The following is a 21,147-nucleotide window of genomic DNA, read 5'->3' as shown; positions in this document are numbered from 1 at the left end:
GCACGGGCCCCATCCCGTCTGGGCCCAGTGCAGGGGCTGGGAACAGAATGTCAGGGCAGAGGGGGCTGAAGGGCCAGACCATGAGGGGCCTTGAAGGTCAGATGGAGGGGCCCTGGCTCTGTCCTCTGGGCCATGGAGAGCCTGCGGGCTGGGGCTATAGAGGAAGGAGGGGCTTTGGCAAAAGGGAGCCTGGGGGTCAGAAAAGGGGGCCCTGGAGCAGTGTCCATATGCGGGGTGATGAGGCCAGAGTCAGGGTGGAGAGGGGGCTCACGTGGGGAGGCTGAGAGGCTGGTCTTCGGGCCATCTTACCAGCGCCCATCCTGAGGTCCTGCCCACCTCTGACCTGCCTCTAGGGTCCTCCTGAAGAACTTGTCACCACCCTCCACTTCTCCCTGCTGTAGACGTTGGCCCCTGCTCTGGCCCCAGGGTGTGGTGGGGAAGAGTGTGTGCTCTAAAGTCGGCCAAGCTGCCTGGATCCGCTGAACTGCAAGAGCCATCGGGCTCCTGTGGGGCTCCGGGCAAGTTTTCCCCTCTGGGCCCTGGCTCCTCATTCAGCAGATGGAAAAACGCCACCTGTACCCAGGCTGCTGTGAGGCTCAGGTGAAACAGGTTACCCATTTCTGAAGGCGCACAGCGATGTGCGGGGGACGGACAGGCTCCTGGCTGGGGCCTCCTGAGCCTGGTCTTGACGTTGTGATGTCCATCCTCAGGTCATAACAGAAATCGAGGTGACTGGGGTTTGTTGGGGGCTGAGAAGCAGTGGCCAGGGACGCAGCCCACTTCTAAGGAGCTTTAGGGTCATGGGGGCAGCACAGGTGCACGGGTGCACCAAGGAGGTGCCTGCCGCAGACCCTGTCAGGACAGTGGGAGTCGGCCAGATCAGGGGGAGGGAAAACGCCCAAGGGACAGGACGCGGCATGTGAGCAAGAGAGCAGGGTGTTTGAGGACCAATGAGAAACGTAGGGTGGTTGCCAGTGCAGAGGGTGTGTAGGGGTCAGGAGGTGGTGAGCTTCGGAGAGTCGGGCTGGGCCTGAGTCACACAGGCCCTTGAGGGCCATGGTGAGGAGACCAGATACTGTCCTGAGGGTAGAGGGGAGCCATGAAGGGTTTCTGAGCAGGGGAGAGGCCGTGAAGTTGTGAGCTGACCAGGGGGTGGTCCTGGAGGGTTTAGAGCAGAGTAGTGATGTGGTCAGATGGGTATTTTGGAAAAATTTTCCTGGATGAAGTGGAGGATGTAGCAGGTAGAGGCAGGTACCAGGGCCCAGGGCGGAGTGGGTGGGGGCCTGGAGTCGGGCAGGGGCCGAGGAAGCCTTCTCTCACCTTGAGACAGGTCTTGTGGATGCTTTTGTCCCCTGGTAGCTTTCAGCTGAAGGAGACCTCTCCACGGAGCAGCCTGAGCTTCCTCCCCACAACACATGAGATTTCATTTCTCTCCTCGTTTCACTTTAGGGAGAAAAAGCCCACTTTGTGCTCCCGATAACCTTTTTCAAAGGTTTGTAGAAGTGGGCACTTTTATCCTGCTTTTGTATCCTTGTTGCTCTACAGTTTTTCAATTATTCATTCAACAAACATGTACTGAGCATGATTTGTGCCAGGGTCTGGGCTGGGGCAGGCCTGGCAGGGAAGGAAGCCGGAACCAGACAGAAGAGCCTGAATGCTGGCTAAGGAGTTTCAGGTCCCAGTTTGGCTCTGAGAAGCCACCTCGTATCCCCCAGGCAGGGAGCTCTCCCTCCGTGTTTCCTCAGCCCCTGTTCTCTCTGGCGAGACAGTGGTCACACTCCTGTACCTGGTGGTCGATGGGGGTGTCAGGTGTCAGGCCTGACCCACTGCCCCCCCAGGGGCTAGGAAGCCCACTCAGCCTGCTTGCTGTATCCCCCTCATCCCCTGCTGCTCAGCGTCATGGCTTCCACACATCCTCCCTCCCCCATCTTTCCTCCATCGCCTCCTTCCTCTTTTCCTTCATATCCTCTTCTCTATCCCCTCTCTTCTCTCTCACTCTCCTTTGTCACCTCCCTTCCTTTGCCAGTCTGTGGGACAGGCTGTAGGACCCCAGCTCTTTTTGTCTGCCAGCGCTGACAGGCTGGGCTTCCCTGCTGGACTGCTAATGGGGAAGCGGCTGCCCTCATCCCCGGAGACCTGTGCTCTGTCCCTGGACACCTGCTGCCCAACACCTGCTTCCCAACACCTGGGCTGTGGTCCCTGCAGCGATACCACCAGCAGCCTCAACCCAGCCTGCTCTGGAGCAACTTTGGACAAAGTTGTAGAACAAATATCTGGGCAGAGTGGGTGCAAGACCTGCAGATCACGTGGGGAAACAGGCAGTGTGGTGCGCTGGAAAGGGCTCTGGGCTCGGCTCCAGTTCTGTTTCCATGGCTGTCTCACCACTGTCTCGTCACCTGAAGTTAGGCAACTCAGTTCCTCTCTCTGGGCCTCAATTGCAGCTTCCGTAAAATGGCAATAGTAGCTGTTTTGTAAACCGTAAAACATGGTGCTTCCATGAGACAAACACTGTGGTTAACCAGCAGACATTCCCAAGCCCCTTCTCCCTTTCCTGCCTCTGTCACAAAGGCGGGAAAAGTCAACTGTCACTTTGCAGCTTCCCTGAGAGTTAGAAGTGGGTACCTGGAAACATTCTAGCTAAGTAGACCCAAGTGGGGAGGCTAAGGAGCAATTCTAGAAAAGTTTCTGATTTTCTTTTACAAGGCACTACTCATTCCCCCTTTTCCTATTTTAACACAAATACGATGCCTGGAGCCACAGCAGCTATCTTGGGACAATGAGGCAACGAGCCCGAGGATGAGAAACCAACATGGTGAGGATTGTGGTCCAGAAAAATGGAAGGAGTCTAAGTCCTTGATGCACTTTTGAGCTGCTGCATCAACCCTACTGTACCTGACTCCAGACTTCTGTTATGTGAGGAAAACAAACACCAATAAATTTAAGCCCCTATTAGTTGGGCATTAAGTTCCTTGCAGCTGAATGCATTTCTAAATGATATAACATGTGAGATGTTTAGTGATAATAAAAATAATAAACAGGAGAAACTTACCTCCATTCCTCAGGACTATGGGCTAGCAACAGTATAGCACCCCCATATATATGTGTATATTTATAAATAACTGTATATTGTATATGTTTATATATACATACATATATGTTTAGTAGCAGGGGAAATTGTGACAAGACTTTTTTTTTTTCCTGCCCCTGCCCTGGACTTCAGCCTTGCTCCCATGATCTGACTAACTTGGCACCTCTGCTTTACTCTTTCCCTCTTTCCCATGGACACTATTATACTTTGTGATATTGTGATCAAATATATATCTGGTCTTTGCCCGTTTCTGGCACAGAGCTCCTAAAACCCTTGGAATTTCCTTAGTGATAAGAGTGAAAAAGTGGACAAGACAGTTTTTTGAGATATTAAATTTTCTCTCCTCTGCCAAACACATGGGAGAAGAAGGTCCTGGACCTCCTTGTCTTGGGGGAGGTCTGAGGAAGAGTGGGAAGCAGGAGAGAGAGGTTACCTGCAAAATATACTTCCCCTTCTGCCTTTGGTATCCAAAAGTCCAAGTTTGTTGAGCAGCTTCTGGGCAGTGGGGGAGGGGGTGGTGATGGGGGCAGCAGAGGCACCTCCTGGACGGAGAGGAGAGAGCCCCAAAGGAACTTGATTAGGGATGGGGGTGGTTCTTCCCAGACCCCAAAGAAGTTCTCCATGACTGGAAGAGGAGGCCGAGGGCTGTGAGTTCTATGAGCAAAGATGGGGGCACCAGTTCCTGCTGAGTTGGGGGAGCCAGGCAGAGCCCGGGGAGCAGGTGAGACCTCAAAGGGTGGAAGCACGGTTCCCTGCCCTGCCCGAGCTGCCCCCCGCCCCATACCAGATCTTTCTTGCTCTGTCCACTGCCTTGCTGCTACCTGCAACCCCAGGACTTTTGCACTATCCAGGAGGGGTCATGTGTGTTAGGGAGGAAAATGAAAAATGGCTGAGGTTGAATTTCCCACCAGCCTGGCTGGATGGGGCTTTGCATAGAAAGAAAGTTGATATAAAACAAATGAACAGGGCTTCCCTGGTGGTGCGGTGGTTAAGAATCCGCCTGCCAGTGCAGGGGACATGGGTTCGATCCCTGGTCCGGGAGGATCCCACATGCCGCGGAGTAACTCAGCCCGTGCGCCCCAACTATTGAGCCTGCGCTCTAGAGCCCGTGAGCCACAACTACCGAGTCTGCGAGCCACAACTACTGAGCCCGCGTGCCACAACTACCGAAGCCCACGCACCTAGAGCCCGTGCTCCGCAACAAGAGAAGCCACCGCAATGAGAAGCCCGCGCACCGCAACGAGGAGTAGCTCCCGCTCGCTGCAACTAGAGAAAGCCCACGTGCAGCAACGAAGACCCAACGCAGCCAAAAAATAAAAAATGTAAAAATAAAACAGAGATTCTATTTCTTGCACACCTGTGAATTGAGCTTGATACCCCCTTTAAAATAGCTGTAGATAGAGGCTGATTTATGGCAGCCCCGTCCCCCCAAAAAGCAGTAGGAGTGTGGAAAGCATTTCGTCTATTTCATTTTCTCGAGCGGCACAGGATTCTGTTGAGCGAATATTCCACCATTAATTTAACTAATCCTCAGTTAACGCGCATCCACATTGTTTTCAGTGGTTTTTTTGTTTGTTTGCTTTTGTCTTTCCTACTACCAGCCGCTGTGTTTATTCTGGCAGCTTGCTGAGCTGCAGGAAGAAGGTGGACTCCAGAGCCAAGATCCTCTAGGTTCTTATCTCAGTTTTGCCCATGAGCTACCCCCACCTCTCTGGGTCTCAGTTTCCCCATCTGCAGAATGGGGATTGTACTAGCACCCACCCCATGGGATGTTGCCGTGGTCAGTGAAATCACATCTGTAAAGGGCCTGGCACCATGCTCGGCTCACCGTAGGAGTCAAAGAAAGGGTGCCTCCTTCCTTTTTCTGGCTATCAGTCCTCGGGGACTGAGACAAAAGTCTAGGCCAAAAGATGAGGTCACCTTAGCCTTCCCTCTACCTCCAGAGACACCTGTCCTTTGCCTCTCTGGAGGAGGATGTGAGTGACAGGTGGCAGGAGGTAGGGAGAAAAATTATAACAGGAGCCAACATTTATTGAACAGTTCCTGTGGACCGAGCCTGGAGCAAGGAACTTCAACGCCAATAGCAAGTCTATTAGTGTACAGAGAAAGCAATTCATAAGAGAAAAAAAAGATGGAGACCTTGACTCCCCAGTCTTCTCTGATCCCCAGTCTAAATTAGCCTTCCCATTTCTCTTAGTTTTCTTAAAAACTCTACACTTCTCTGCATACATAGCCTTTATTACGGTGTGTGATTACATATCTATTTGTGTGATGATCGCTGTATTGTCTGACTTCCCCTAAGGTCAATGAGGGTGAGAACCTACTCTCGTTTATCATTTCCCTGGTGCCTAGAACAGAGCCTGATAAACAGAAAATGCTCAATAAGAGAAAGGTTAGTTGATTGATCATCTGAATGAGTATTAGTTGATTCTGGAGTAGCCATGAGAAAGCCTAGGGGACAGAGAGTTTATAGCAGAGTAGGAAGGGCCAGAGCCCTGGGCTGAGGTCAAGAGGCCTGGGTTCTGGTACTGAATGTGCAGGGTCAGAGGAAAATTCCGAGGAATGGCTTTGAAGCTGAGACCAGCAAAATAGGTGGGAATTGGGTGGTTCAAAGAGCATAGGAAGGGCTTCCCTGGTGGCGCAGTGGTTGAGAGTCCGCCTGCCGATGCAGGGGACACGGGTTCGAGCCCTGGTCTGGGAAGATCCCACATGCCGCAGAGCGGCTGGGTCCGTGAGCCATGGCCGCTGAGCCTGCGCGTCCGGAGCCTGTTGCTGCGCAACGGGAGAGGCCACAACAGCGAGAGGCCCGCGTACCGCAAAAAAAAAAAAAAAAAAAGAGCATAGGAAGACTGCCCAGGGCAGAGAACTGCATGGCAGCAGCTCTGCAGTAAGAGGACAGGACCATCCAGGAGCTGAGGAGCTCAGGCAGCATGGTGAGGGGTCAAGTGGTGGAGGTGGGGAGGTTCAGGCTATGGAGTTCAGAGGTCGCAGACTGGTGACCGGAATGCATGTCTGGTTTGGCCCTTGTTCTATGTTTAAAACAACAAGAACCTCAACAAAGATTATGGTGCCTTGCTCTGGAGCACACCTTCCGTCTACCTCAGCTTCCCCTGCCCCTCCTCAGCATCCCCCTGCTGCTTCATCTTTTTTTAAATAAATTTATTTATTTATTTTTGGCTGTGTTGGGTCTTTGTTGCTGCGCGTGGGCTTTCTCTAGTTGCAGCGAGCAGGGGCTATGCGGTGCGCGGGCTTCTCATTGTCGTGGCTTCTCTTGTTGTGGGCTTCAGTAGTTGTGGCATGTGGGCTCAGTAGTTGTGGCTAGTGGGCTCTAGAGCGCAGGCTCAGTAGTTGTGGCGCATGGGCTTAGTTCCTCCACGTTATGTGGGATCTTCCCGGACCAGGGCTTGAACCCGTGTCCCTTGCATTGGCAGGTGGATTCTTAACCACTGCGCCACCAGGGAAGTCCCTGATTCATCTTTTAAGTGACCTGCCTGACCATGAAGACATCTGAGTTGCAGCCTGCTGCAGGGCCAGGTAGGCTGTGGACAGGGCACTGGGAAGGCCTGAGGCCTGCCCACCCTCCTCTGAAATGCCTCCGGGGCTGCAGGCTTGGTCTGCCTTAGCCCTTCTCTGTTCTGTTTCCCAGAGGGTCCTGGGCTGGTGAGGTCCTGGCTTGTGAGGGTGGAAGGGCCCTTGTGGCAGGAGGAGTACCCTATGGTGGTCAGATCCTGAGCTGGAGTCCAGAAGGTTTGGTTCCCATCCTGGCCCCTCCACTTGCTTCACCTCTCTGAGCCTCAGCTTCCTTGCCTGTGAAAGGGGTAACAGGAGTCCCTACCCCAGAGGCTTAGGGTAGTTGTTTGACTTTGACTGTGAGCAATTCAGGACAACCCACTCACGTATTCATTTGTTCAACATGCCAGTGTGTGAGAGTTTAGTCAACTGTACCGTTTCAAGACGACACAGGCCACAGGACCACCGTCACTTCTGACACCAATTGCAAGTTCAGGGGTTTCCAAAACTGCCCTTAAGTTTGATCATCCACTAGGAGAACTCCCAGAACTCAGTGAAAGCTATTCTACTCACAGTTACAGTTTATTACAGGGAAACGACAGAGTCAAACCAGCCAAGAGAAGACAGGAATAGAGTGGAGTCTGGGGACACAACAGCTGCTGAGCTTCCGCTGTCCTGTCCACGTGAAGTCAGGGTGTGTTCACTTCCCTGCATCCATGAGCGACAATATGCACAGAGCACTGCCAACAAGGGCAGCTCACCTGAGCCTCCGGCATTCAGAGTTCTGATCGGGCCTCCACTGGGTAGGCATGACTGATTGATTGCTTGATTGATGACTGATTGGTCAATGGGTACTGTGTGACCCAAAGCCTGCACCCTAAGCCATGCCGTTGGTCTTTCTGGCATGGCCAGCCCCCATCCTAAATCACATTGTTACTGAGCAGAGAGGTGTGAGGGAGCCGGGCAGGAGCGCACGGCCAAGACCCCGCACAGGACGACAGCCCTCGGTAGCGTGCAGAGTGGTGCCAGGGGTTTGTTTGAGAACTGACCCCTTCCCACCCCTCTCCTCAGGTGTGAGGCTCTGCAAAGGGAAGTCAGCACCCTGGCAGGACCACTGCCCTGTGGGTGAGCTTCCTTTAGTGGATGCATCCCATCAGCTCGCCTCCTCATCTCCCGAATGGACGGTCCTTGCAGGCTTTGCCTGCAAGCCCAGAGGCTGCTGGCCCAAAGGAGGCCCCACCGGCCCTTCTTTGAATCCTTCATCCGGGCCCTCATTATCTTGTGTGCCCCTCTGTCTGTGGTCGTCTCCTCCATCTCCATCTGTGATGACCACTGGCTCCTGGCTGACAACCGCCTCTTCCGGCTGTGGCGCTTCTGCACCGCCTCCAACCAGACTGGGCTGCACTGTCTCCAAGACCTGAGTCAGGCCCACGTGCCCAGGCTGGCCTCAGGCATGGCCGTGGCCCACAGCGTGGCCACCTTGGCCGTGGGGGTTGCCATCTTGGTCCTGGAGCTCCTCATGGTGTCTCAGGTGTGTGAGGACCCCCATTCATGGCGCGAGTGGGCCCTGGGCTCCACCCTCTTCCTTGTCTCGTTCATCTTCTCCCTCAGGGGCCTCCTGAGCTTCCTGATCCTTCTCAGGAACCAGGTCACGCTCATCGGCCTCACCCTGATGTTCTGGGGCAAGTTCACGGCCTCCTTCCTCTTTTTCCTGAATGCCATCAACGCCATCACCCACTTCAACAGCATCACCCATCGGTGGGGCTTGCCTACAAAATTTTAGGCCCCCCTCTGAGAATATTGAATGCTGCCAGGAAGTGTGGTCAAGATGGCACTTTTCCAACGTGTGACATTAAAACTGCCACCTCTTAGCCTTTGGCTGGTTGGGCCAGTGGCCCAGGGGCTTTTGCAGCTGGTCCACCAACCCTGGGGTGCAGCTGGCTCCGTGCCACCAGCTGCAGTCCAGCTGCACCGGCTTAGCCAAGTTATTAGGACGTTGATTTTACAAGAAGAAACATATTTTTAAGAAAAATCACATTGTTACTATCTGGCTAGTCCCAGACCCCCCAGGCAAACAAAGATTACCGTCCAGAAGGTGAGAGCAAAGGTCAGACCTCTTTTGGGCAAGGTTAAGTTTTATTTTATTTTTCCAGCTTCACTGAGATATAATTGACACATAACATTGTGTCGGTTCAAGGTGCATGTGTTGATCTGACACATTTATAAATTATAAAATGATTACCACCATAGTATTAGCTACCACCTGCATCCCATCACATAGTTATCATTTCTTTTTTATGGTGAGAACAATTATCTACTCTCTTAGTAACATTCAAGGGTATGATACAGTATCATTAGCTATAATTACCAAGCTGTGTATTAGATCCCCAAACTTGCTAATCTTATAACTGGGAGTTTGTACCCTTTGACCAATACCTCCCCACCCCCAGCCCCTGGTAACCACTAAATTCTCATTACATACAAGGTCAGCCTGGAAAAGAGATGTGACTTCTCCATATTAGAAGACCCAAGACGAGCCACCTTGCCTCTACGCACACTTATAGCCTGAGCAGCCTGGAGCCGGTAGGTTGACTTAGAATAAACAGAGCTAGCATTAGCTAGCACTTATTGAGGATTTTCTACGTGCACGGGCTCAACCGTTTCCGTGCATTAACTCACCTAACCTTCCCACATTTTCCACAAGGAAGAAGTATTCATGGCCTCATTTTATGTATGAGAAAACCAAGGCAAGGAGAGGTTTATAACTCACCCACCACACACAGCTGGTAAGGGGCTGAGTCTAGGATTTGGACACAGGTCTAGGTGACATCTAAGTCCACACTCTCTGCTACCTGCCTCCTATATTCTAAAATTACGGCGTTCGATTCAACTGTGAAAATTAATGAAAGAAGGGAAACCTCACTAAAATGGAGTGGGAAGCCAAAACGGGGAGCTCTCATAAGGGTATCACTCCATCAATACTGATTCCCAATGGGAAGAGACATACCTTGCATCTCCAGCAGGAAATGAACTACTTTACTACCTGCAGCAGGAGGAAGAAAGATTTTCTCCTCCACTGAAAACAGCTGGGCCAATGAGAGACTGACACAACTCGGCCAATGAAAAGCCACTGTTCTTTGAACTCCCAGTTTCCTCCAATGGACATTTTGTTTATAACAGCCCCTCCCAACTTCCCCTTCTCTATAAAAGTTTCCTCTCCTTCCCCTTACCTGGCTTGCCCGTGGTTTACCATAGTTGCAATTCTTTGCTGCTTCCCAATAAACCCATTTTGCTGGTAAAATAACTGTTTTGTTGTTTCAGATTAACAAAATATATTGAGTTCAAATTCTGGGCTCAGCCACTTATGGGCTGTGTGACCTTGGTCAGGTCAGGGATCCTCTCTGAGTCTCAGTGTCCTTATTGACAGCAGTTAGGATGCCCCCTCGGTGCCCTCTCCCTCCCTTTGGCCTCCTGACTCTGTCGGTATTATTCACCCGACTCGCCCACAAGGCTAGGGACTGCTGGAGGGAAGAATCGCAACCTATGTGTTCATACAGCTCCCACCGCCACCTGCCACACTGCCTGGCTCAGAGGAGGCATCTGTAAATGTTTGCTGTTATTGAAGTACATTGGAGCGTGCCCCGGAAAGACCAGAAACGAATCCTGCTGAGCAGGGGGAGGGCTGTGCAGCCAGGCATCCTCGTAGCTGGGCGCCCACCTGGGAACCTGGTCACACCTCAAGGGGAAAGCACAGACCTTAACCCCCAGGGACCCGGCTGGGTGTAGGCCAATGTCTCGACTTGCAGTGTGGCCTTAGGCGAGGACGTAACTCCTTTGGCTTTGCTTTTCCCATTAGTAAAATAAGGAAGTAGGACTAAACCATTGGACAGTTAAAGCCTGTTCTCCTACCTCGGCTGAAAGGCCCTCAGGAGCTCTGGTCCGGGTCCTCACAGAGGAAAGGTCTGTGATGGTCTTTTTGAGAATGCCTCCTTCTCTCTGGTCTTGATGGTCTGTTCCTCCTCCTACTGTGCCCCGTCACACACATGCACGCATGCATACAAGGCACACATATGCATACACACGGTGATGCATACAATGGACTGTCACTCAATATCCATTCACCCCTCCTCTCTGGACCTGCCTTAGTGCAGGAACTAGAAAGCTGAAAACACACTTCCCAGACGCCCTTTCACTTAGAGCTAGAGTTCTGCGTGTGACTTAGCTTCAGCCAATCGGAGACACTTACATGACCTTTTGGAAGGTGGAGGTGAGTTTCCGCAGACAAGCATTGTTTGCAGAGGTTTGGGTTTTTTCTGTGGCTATTTCCAGCGTGTGGGCACCAGGTTCAGGTGGGGTGAGAGGCGGGGCTGGGCTGTGCAGATGCTGGTGGCGAGTCTGCTGGCAGTGCCGACCCACTATGACAGGCGGTGGTGGCAGCCGGGGCTCCCTGATCCTGGTGGCTTCAGCAGGGGTGGTGAGGGTCTGGAGCCAGGGGCAGCTCTCTTGAAATAATCAGGTCTCCTGATTATAACACATAACACTCTGTAACGGATTCCTTTCTGTTTAGCTAGAATACTTACTTTCTGTTCTCTGCACCTAAATCCTTCAAGTCTTAGCTCAGCTGTCCTGACCCCCAAGCTCGACCGAGTCCTCTGTTAGGTGCTTCCCATTCTCCAGTTACACCTGATATCCGACCAATGTCTATTCTCTCAGAGCCTGGACGAATTCACATCCTCTCATCACATATTTAAGGGGCATGTGTAGGCTCTGTTCTTGGTGCTGGAGATAACAGCCCTTCATAGTGTGAAAATTAGTAAAGGAAACCTCACTGCAATGAAGTCCGGAGGCCAGAAGAGGAAGCTCTCAAAGTACCACTCCAGGTCAATTACAGACCCCAACAGAATAATATTCAACAGGGAAGAATCATCAATTACAGGCCCCAACAGGAAAAGATGCACCTTGCACCTCCTACAAGAAATCAACTACCCTAGCAACTCAGCCAATGATAAACCATCATCACCCTGAACTCTCACTTTTATTCAATGGACTTCAGTTCAGAACAACCCCTTCCAACTTCCTCCTTTATCTCTATAAGGTAAAGTTCCTTTCCTTTGTTTGTTGGACTTGCCTGTGGTTTTTGCTGCGGCTTGCTTTCTGAACTTGCAATGCTCTGCTCTTCCCAAATAAACGCACTTTTGCTGGTAAAATAGCTGACTGTTTGATTTTAAAGTCAACAATGTGACAGCACGAAGTAGGGGCTCAGTAAATATTAAGGAAACACACAAAACAGGTCAACAAATTAATAAATCAGGTAATTTCAGATAATGAAAAGCATTATGAAAATAGAACAGAGTAAAGGAATGGATGGATAGTTGGAAAGCTATCTTTCCAACTATGTATACATTTCCTGAGCCAGGGTTGGGAAGGAGCTAGGGGAAGCCTCTTTGAGGGGGTGACATTTGAGCTGAGACCTGAAGGAGAAGAAGCCAGGCATAGGAGGGTCTGGGGAAGAGAATTCCAAGCAGGTGTAGAGGCCCTGAGGTTGGAAGGAGCTTGGAGTGTAGAGGCCCTGAGCTTGGAGTGTTTGAGGAACAGCCGTCAGGACAGTGTGGCTGGAGCAGAGCGATTTGGGGTGGTGGTGGAGCGGGGAGGGAAAACATAGGCTGAGTCACATCAGTTAGGCCTTGGAGGCCATGCTAAGGAGTCGGATTTTATTCTGAGTACAGTGAGAGGCTGTCAGAGGCCCTGAAGCAGGGACGTGATGTGACCGGTTTATTATTTGTTTTAGATTTTGGTTTTTTTAAAGGAACTAATTTTTAAATTTATTTATCTTTGGCTGCATTGGGTCTTCGTTGCTGTGCGTGGGCTTTCTCTCTAGTTGCAACGAGCCGGGGCTACTCTTCATTGTGGTGTGTGGGCTTCTCATTGCGGTGGCTCTCTTGTTGCAGAGCACGGGCTCTAAGAGGCGCGTGGGCTTCAGTAGTTGTGGCACGCGGGCTCAGTAGTTGTGGCTCACGTGCTCTAGAGCGCAGGCTCAGTAGTTATGGCGCACGGGCTCAGTTGCTCCGTGGCATGTGGGATCTTCCCGGACCAGGGCTCAATCCCATGTCCCCTGCATTGGCAGGTGGATTCTTAACCACTTTGCCACCAGGGAAGTCCGTGGTTTATGTTTTAAAGGACAGTATTATGTCAGGGGGTGGAAGAAGGTCAGAGTGGGATCAGGGTGACCATTTGGGAGGTGACCATAGTAGACAGGGAAGGAGGTGAATGACTAGTGTGACAGCCCAGGAGATGGTGCAATGTGAGCTGAGCTGGGAAATTTTTTGGAGGTAAAACCAGCAGAAATTGCTGATGGGTTAGACATGGGGGTGTGAATAAAACAGAAGAATCAAGGATGAGCCCTGGCTTTTGGCCTGAGCAACTGGGTTAATGTTATCTATTGCAATGTGGACAACTGGAGTTGGATTCGGAGAGGAGAGGTCATCAGATTTCTGTTTGGGATGTTAGAACATCCAAGGGGAGCTACTGAGAGACTGCATAGTTCAGGGGTTGAGAGCAAGGGCTCTGGAGCCAGACTGGCTGGGCTGGATTTCTGGCGTTTTAGTAACTGTATGGCCAAGGTACTTTAATCTACTTTAAACCAATGCCTTAATTTTATCATCTGTAAAATGAGAATAATTACGGTACTCATTTCATAGGATTAATGAGGATGGAATGAGTGAATTTATGTACAGAGCTTGGGACAAGTATGTATTATATGTATTGTTGCTATGATTATGATGCGGCCAAGCCAGCAGTTAGATATAAGAGTCTTGAGCTTAGGAGAGACGCCAGGGCTGGAGCCATTGGCTTATAAAAGATACATGTACAATTACCAGACGGGATGATTCTTCCTGGGGGAGACTACAGAAAAGTACATGGACATGCATGTTGTATTCACCACTGTATCCCCAGTACCTCACACAGTCTGCATATAATAGGTGCTCAATGAACATGTGTTGAGTGGGTACGTTTGCCTTGGCAGAAGGCTCCTCTAGTGGCCAGACTGACCATGTCTGACCATGTCTGGCTTCCAGATGGAGTCCCCACCACCCTTGGGCCCTTTCACTGCTATATTCCCAGGGCTCAGCACGGGGCCTGGCACAATACACCCTCAATAAGTACAAGTAGTAGTTGGAAGAGTAAAAGGCTACCTACAGGTGTGCCTAGCTCAGGGGTGAACACAGAGTAGGCCTGACCTTGGAACCTGTGCATGAACGTGACTGTTGGCACTTGGCAGCCGTGCCACCCCATTCTGTGTTCACACTGTGTTTGTTCCTGGGCTCTAAGCTCAGGAACTAGATGTTCCAGACTCTTTTACTGGCAAGATTACGGGTACAGTTCAGAGTGTCCTGAAGAAACGTGCTCACGTGATATTTAGAAGGTGGAAGAGGGTAGAATCCATCTTTCCTTCTTTGGCAGCCATGATAGATGTGTGGCCTTCTGCAGATGTAAGTTTTTACAGCAGCTGGATGACTCCATCCTCCATCCCACTGCCAGTCTTCGGCCTTGGGACTGCAGGACAGCACCGACTGCAATGTGGGCCAGGACTTACTATAGTTTCTCGACTCCAGGTGGCAGCAACAACATTCTAACTCTTCATATCTAGCTACACTGTGACTCTTGACTCTAGAAGCAGGTGGCATCTCCTGACTTTACTCCCGATACCTTCTTTGCAAACATCTAATTCCCTGTGTTAAATTCCTTCCTGCTTGAAATTCCTAGAGTGGCTTTTGTTTTCTTGATGGAACTCTGGTTGATACAGCAACCTTCAGGGAGGGACAGGGTTGTGTTGCAGAAAGAGCTGGAACTCTGGAGCCAAGCAAGACTGGATTTTCATCCAGGCTTGTCCATTTTTTTAGCTGTGTGAGCTTGGGAAAGTCACTTTGTCATTCTTTGCCTCAGTTTCTCCTTCTCTAAAATGAATATATAATTAAGTAGTTAATCATCGTTTATTAAGTATATAACATGAAATAAGCACTTTTCTAAATGCTTTGAATATATTAACTCATTGCATGTTCCTTAATAATCCCATGGTCAGATTTTAGATATTTAAAACAAAATTTTAAAATTGAGGTAAATTAACAGGAAATTAACAATTTTAAGGTGTACCCTCCAGTGTCATTTCATACTTTCACAACGTTGTTCAAGCATCACCTTTATCTAGTTCCAGAATATTTTCATTTCCCCAAAAGGAAACCCCGTACCCATTAAGCAGTCACTCCTCATTCCCTCCTCCTCTCAGCCCTTGGCCACCACCAATCTGCTCTTTGTCTCTATGAATTTACTTATTCTGGACATTGCGTATAAATGGAATATGCGACCTTTTGTGTCTGGCTTCTTTCACTTAGCATAACTGTTGAGGTTCATCCATGTTGTAGCAGGTATCAGTACTTCATTCCTTTTTACAGCTGAATGATATTCCGTGTATGGATACACCACATTTTGTTTACGAATATTTGGGTCGTTTCCACTTTTTAACTATTATGAGTAATGTTGCTATAAGCATTCACGTACAAGTGTTTGTTTGAATAGCTGTTTTCATATCTCTTGGGTATATACACACATAGAAGCAGGTGCTAAAATTGTGTGTTTGTGAATGTGTGGATGTCCCACCCTGATATGAGGCTACACCATGCCACTGGTTGCCCAGAGAGAGAGGGCAGAACACCATGGCGTCCTGTGCCAACTCTCCTCTGGGCAGTAAGCCAGAATGTGCACTGCGTTGGTCTCTTCTCTGAGTTGAATCCCAAGATCTTAACTAGTGCCTGGAGACAGGCCAGCCTGAGCCATGACCGCATCTTATTGTACTGTTTAGGCTTTTCTCAGAACTCTTAAGATCACCCAGCACAGTCTGAGTAAGATGCCTCCACCCAGCTAAGAGTTTTTAGAACATTCTGTAACCAAGGCAGGACAACTGATCCACTCCCTAGTAGGTGCATAATGACTACAGGTGAATAAGGTGACTTTGGACACATTTCTTGAAAGGGACACATTTCTTGAAATGGAGACTCAGTTTCCTCTCCTGTAAAATGGCAATAATAATGCCTTCTTCCTTCCTTCACTCACTCACTCTGTTCATTCATTCACCAACTGTGTATTGCGCACCTATCCTGTGTCTGGCCTTGTTCCAGGCACTGAGGACACAATGGTCAGCAGCAGACATCGTGCCTACCGTCCCGGGGCTGATAGTCCAGTGGAGGAGATGGATATAAACCCAATAGCCACACAAACACATGTGAAGTTCTAAATGTGTCAAGGGCTATGATGGAAAGGTAGCCAGAGCTATGACCTTCCATAGCAAGACGATTCAACCTGCCTGAAAAGGGATGGATGGCTTCACTGAGGAAGTGTTACTTGAGCTGATGTCTGAAGCAGGAGTGTAGTGGTATCACGCAATCTTTATTTTTTTGGCCGCACCACGCGGCATGCGGGATCTTAGTTCCTCGACCAGGGATCGAACCTGGGCCCCCTGCAGTGGAAGCGCAGAGTCCTAACCACAGGACTGCCAGGGAAGTCCCAGTATCACATGTTCTTAATTTACATTTCCCTGATGACCAGTGAGGTTGGGCACTGTTTTATATGCTTACTGGACAGTTGAATCCCCTTTTGTGTGTGTGCGTGTGTGTGTGTGTGTGTGTGTGTGTGTGTGAAGTGCTTGTTTAACTTATTTCCCCCAGCTTTATTGAGGTATGATTGGCAAATGAAATTGTAATGTATTTAAAGTATACATCTGATAAAGTGATGATTGATATACATATGGTACATTTGGTAATATATATCAGTACATTTGGTGAAGTGGTGATTTGATATACATATACACTATAAAACTATTCCCACAATTAAGTTTTTGAACACATTCATCACCTCATAGAGTTCCTTTTGGCGGGGGACGGGGGGATGAGAATCCTTAAGAGCTACTCTCTTAGCAAATTTCAAGTATATAAGACAGTATTATTAACCATAGTCACCATGCCATACATGCCATACATTAGTGTACATTAGATCCTCAGAACTTATTCATCTTATAACTGAAAGTTTGTTCTTTTTGACCAGTCATTCCTGATTTCTCCTCTCCCCCAACCCCTAACAATCACCATTGTAGACTGTTTTTATGAGTTTGACTGTTTTTCTTTTTTAGATTTTATATGTCAGTAATATCGTACCACACAATATTTGTCTTTTTCTGTCTGGCTTATTATACTTAACACAGTGACATCCAATTTTATTCATGTTGTTACAGATGGCAAGATTTCCTTCTTTTAAAAGGCTGAATAATATTCCACTGTATATCTGTTGAACTCTATTGCCCATTTTTAAATTGGGTCATCTTGTAGACGCTTCTTGAGAAGTGCGTCCTTTTATTGACATACGTTTTGCAAATATATTTTGCAAATATCTTCACCAATCTCTGTCTTATCTTTTCACTCCCTTACTGTTCTTCTGATGAACAGTAGTTCTTAATTTTAATGGAATCCAATTTATTATTTTTTTCTTTTACGATGCTTATTTTGCCCTGCTTATGAAACTTTTGCCTCCCCCAAGTTCAGGAATATATTCTTTAATTTTTTCTTCTGGAAACTTTGTTGTGCTACTTTTCATAGTTAGGTCTATGCTCAAACTCATATGACCACTGCTATTATTTGTCTTATCAACCCTTACTCTTCCTTCAGAATCTAGTTCCATCACTGGCTTTTCTTTGGAACACCGTGACCTCTCTAGACTTATTTAAAATGCAGTTATATCACTGAACACATTGTGTTTCAATCAGGATTCAGTTGCGTGCTGGCTAGTCTAAGCAGGAAGGAATTTTTCAAGGTGCTAAGTGGCTCACAGAATGATGGGGTGAGCTGAAGAAACAGGCTCCAGTTCGAATTTTCAAGAACAGCTCTCAGAACTCGACAATCAAGAGCACGGCTCTAATTAGAAAGATTAGGCTCCAGAATCACATCACTGCCACGGCTAAGAAGCTGCTACTAATGTACCAAGCCATGCCTGCTATAATCCTTGGTAGCAGAATGAATGAGTGTCCAGTCTTATTCTTAATGTCTACTAAGCAAGGGAAACCACATCGTTACTAACTGTGCTTCTGAAAAACCAAATGTCTCCACAATTGTGTTGCTAGCAGAAATGGCAAAAACAATGGGAAGATGGCCTCCATCTCGCTTCCATTTTCCTAAATCTGGTGTGAGTGAATCTGATTGCCCTTTACATAAATCCCCTGAGTCCTGGCTGCCAGGGGCCCTGGGAGAGCACACTGGAAGGAGAGTGCTGTCCCAGTGTATCCATCACACACAGTATTGTGATACGTGTGCTCTTTTCTGTCTTTCTTACTGGAAGGGATGTGTTCCAGGAGGGCAGGGTTCTATTAACCTTCGTGTATGCCCAGTGAGTAGGTATAGTGTAGGGGCTGGTTAAATGTTTGTCGTATGAATTAATTAAATGTGTTTCTGCTTATTGCCTGTATGTCACTTAGGATACTTTTAGTTATAGCCAACTGAACAGCCAATTCAAATTTGTTAAAAAAAAATAAAGAGAGTCTATTTGTTCATGCAACTAAGAAAGGCAGAAGTAGATCTCACAGCAGGTGAGGCTTGATCAAGCTGCCCAACAATGTCACCAAGGGCCTAATTTCTTGTCATCTCACCGATCTGACTTCTTTCTCCGATGTTGGTTTCATTTTCTGTCCTCGTGGGTTTTATTTTCTAGTGAAGATGAACAGATGATTTTATTTTATTTTTATTTTTTTAAGATGTATTTATTTATTTTTGGCAGCATCGGGTCTTAGTTGTGGTGCACGGGCTTCTCTCTAGTTGTGACGTGTGGGTTTTCTCTCTCTAGTTGTGGAGTGCAGGCTCCAGGGCACGTGGGCTTTGTAGTTTGCAGCATGCGGGCTCTATAGTTGAGGAGCTCGAGCTCAGTAGTTTTGGCGTGCGGGCTTAGTTGCTCCACAGCATGTGGAATCTTAGTTCCCCGACCAGGGATCGAGCTCAGTAGTTGTGACGCGCAGGCTTAGTTGCCCCACAGCATGTGGAATCTTAGTTCCCCGACCAGGGATCGAACCGGCACCCCCTGCATTGCAAGGCGGATTCTTTACTGCTGGACCACCAGGGAAGTCCCAGATGATTTTAAAATATGGACTATATAGTGTATTAAAAGCTGAGATATGCTCTGAAGAATAAGTAAAAGAGGAATAAAATAATAAATAATGAATTAAACTTAAAAAAAAACAGGATTGGAGGGCGGGTCAGCCAGTGGTTCTTAACCTCTTCTGTGCCATGGGCCTCTGACAGTCTGGTGAAGCTTAAGGACTCCTCAGAATGTTTTAAACGCACAAAATAAAATATATAAGACTACAAAGGTAACCAATTATATTAAAATAATGAATAAACAAACTTATGATGGGGTAATATATGTATTTTTATAGATACTTAATATATTAAGATATTTTAAATACCAACAAGTCAAAGCTTTAATTTTATTTTAAAATGATCACATGAACATGAGACACTTACCCAGTTTTAATAAGAACATTAAACAGTGAGGTGAACTTTGACTTACCGCCTTCCACCTGTTGATCAACAAACTATGTAGGGAAAGGAGCCTGGAAAGCAATGAACATACCTGGGTCACTGGTACGAGACCACGAGACATAGCTGCTTGGTGACTGAACAGCTCCTAGGCACAGGGTGCCTGATATTGGCTGGCAGTGCAGGAGCAGCCGATGGGAACATTTTGGTCACATGTATTCAGCAGAAAGTTTAATAATTACTCTAACTTAGAAGTAATAATGAACGTAAAGGATGTTTTGAGAGGTTTGCAACCACTGCAATGTGATATGAGTATCTGTGATTTCCGCTGGTGACAGACACAGGTACTGATCATGTGACTGTGGCTTGCTACCTATATTCGTAATGAAAGGAAATGATAAATTTCAGTGAGAGGCTGGTGAAAATTAAGATATAAGTACTTTCCTATATGGACATCCTGAATTCTATCTGTGGCCCCCAGGTCAAGCAGGTAAGTCATTCATTGCCACCCCACCCAGAGGTGAGATTAGTATTATCCAACTTCTAATGGTTGGAAAATTCTGATATGATAGGGAAGGTGGGGAATGGGTGCTGGGGAGGTCACAAAAGAGTGTCCACTGCATCTCTGTGGATCTTTCATGAATGTGTTGTATTCAGTCCTGGTTTCCACATCCTGGGAATCCCTCCTCAGTCTTAGACAAACCAGTAAGGCTAATTTCTCTACTCATCCAGCTTTCTCTGTAATCTGTGTGCTTCCACGAGTTCATGAATTTGCCTTCATTTACCTGAACTTCGACTTAACCCAGGAGCCGTTTTGCATGGGAGAGTGGGTTAGTATCCAGAAAACTGTCTTCACGCTCTGGTTCAATCCATTTGGGTTTTATTCTCTGGGTTTTATTCTCAGGGACTTGTAAGATCATTGCATCTGACCACACGCAACTCTCAGATAGGTCATGAAGGAGTGAGAAGGTCCTCTCTTCCTTATAGAATATAAAATCAGGACAGCCCTGAGCTGTCAGAGAGCAGATTCAGATGCTTCCTTGCACACTTCAATGTTAGCAGAGGACCTGTCCATGCTGGGACCAAATCTCTGAGGCAAAGACCTCAGTTTCTCGATCTGAGAAATGGAATGATTGGAGGAGATCAGATATTCTTAGCCTGCAAAAGATTCTGATAAGAGAAGAAAGGAATAATAACTTTCACTTGATTCTCAAAATGGTCTATGATCAAGAAAAGTTTAGATCCCTTGGATTAGATGGTTTCTAAAAGGCCTCCTGGACATTGCATCATCACCGTTGCCATCACTAAGGTGACCAGCTGTCCTGATTTGCCTGGGTCTGAGAGATTTCCTGGGATTCAGGACTGTTGGTGCTGAAACCAGAACAGTCCTGGGCAAACTAGGGGATGGTTGGTTAACCTAAGCATCACCGTCACCACCGCCACCATCATCATTACCATCCTCATCACAATCACCCCCACTATTACCATCTCTACCATTACCACCACCACCGTCCTCACCACCACAGTCACTATCATCGCCATCAGTCGTTCTCATCTGTAATTTACTGGACTCTTACTACGTGCAAAATGCTTTACATGCACGGCCTCGTAAGTTCATTACAAAGCAGTAAGGTAAGAGCTAAGCCTTAAGAATTCAGGCTTAAGGAGTGTGATAGTAATGAGCTCAAATCCCAGTTCTGTCACTTACCAGCTGCAAAACTTTGCAAGTCATTTACCCTCTTTGAGCATCATTTATTTTTCCATTCCTGTTACTTTCCCCTCTCTCCTTGTTGTATAGCTCTGTCTCTAGCACTGGATTTCAGGATGCTTGAGGGAAAGCAGTTTGTTTTATTCATTTTCTCTGTCATTCCACCTCACCCAAGAGACTGATATAGAATAAACGTCTGTAAATAACAATAATTGTTATAATGGTAGCTAATAGATATATTTTTTGGAGCACTTACTTTGTGCTGGGCTCTT

At 48.0% G+C, this 21,147-nt stretch overlaps 1 protein-coding gene across 1 annotated transcript; it reads left to right on the top strand.

The window, feature by feature from the left end:
* Nucleotides 1-82: 82 nt before the first annotated feature.
* Nucleotides 83-21,121, top strand: LOC111175492 (voltage-dependent calcium channel gamma-like subunit). Its single transcript, XM_030759870.2, has 3 exons — nucleotides 83-1,492; nucleotides 6,520-6,622; nucleotides 7,190-21,121. Exon 3 carries the CDS (start codon nucleotides 7,776-7,778, stop codon nucleotides 8,379-8,381), a length of 606 nt encoding a protein of 201 aa, XP_030615730.1. The 5' UTR covers nucleotides 83-1,492; nucleotides 6,520-6,622; nucleotides 7,190-7,775; the 3' UTR covers nucleotides 8,382-21,121.
* The last annotated feature ends 26 nt before the right edge of the window (nucleotides 21,122-21,147 follow it).

The sequence above is a fragment of the Delphinapterus leucas genome, chromosome 1 (assembly GCF_059928025.1).
Source record: "Delphinapterus leucas isolate spDelLeu-1000000601 "Yukka" chromosome 1, BTC_Dleu_Yukka2, whole genome shotgun sequence".
In the NCBI taxonomy this organism is placed as follows: Eukaryota; Metazoa; Chordata; class Mammalia; order Artiodactyla; family Monodontidae; genus Delphinapterus; species Delphinapterus leucas.
This window is presented reverse-complemented; position numbering and strand designations above follow the sequence as displayed.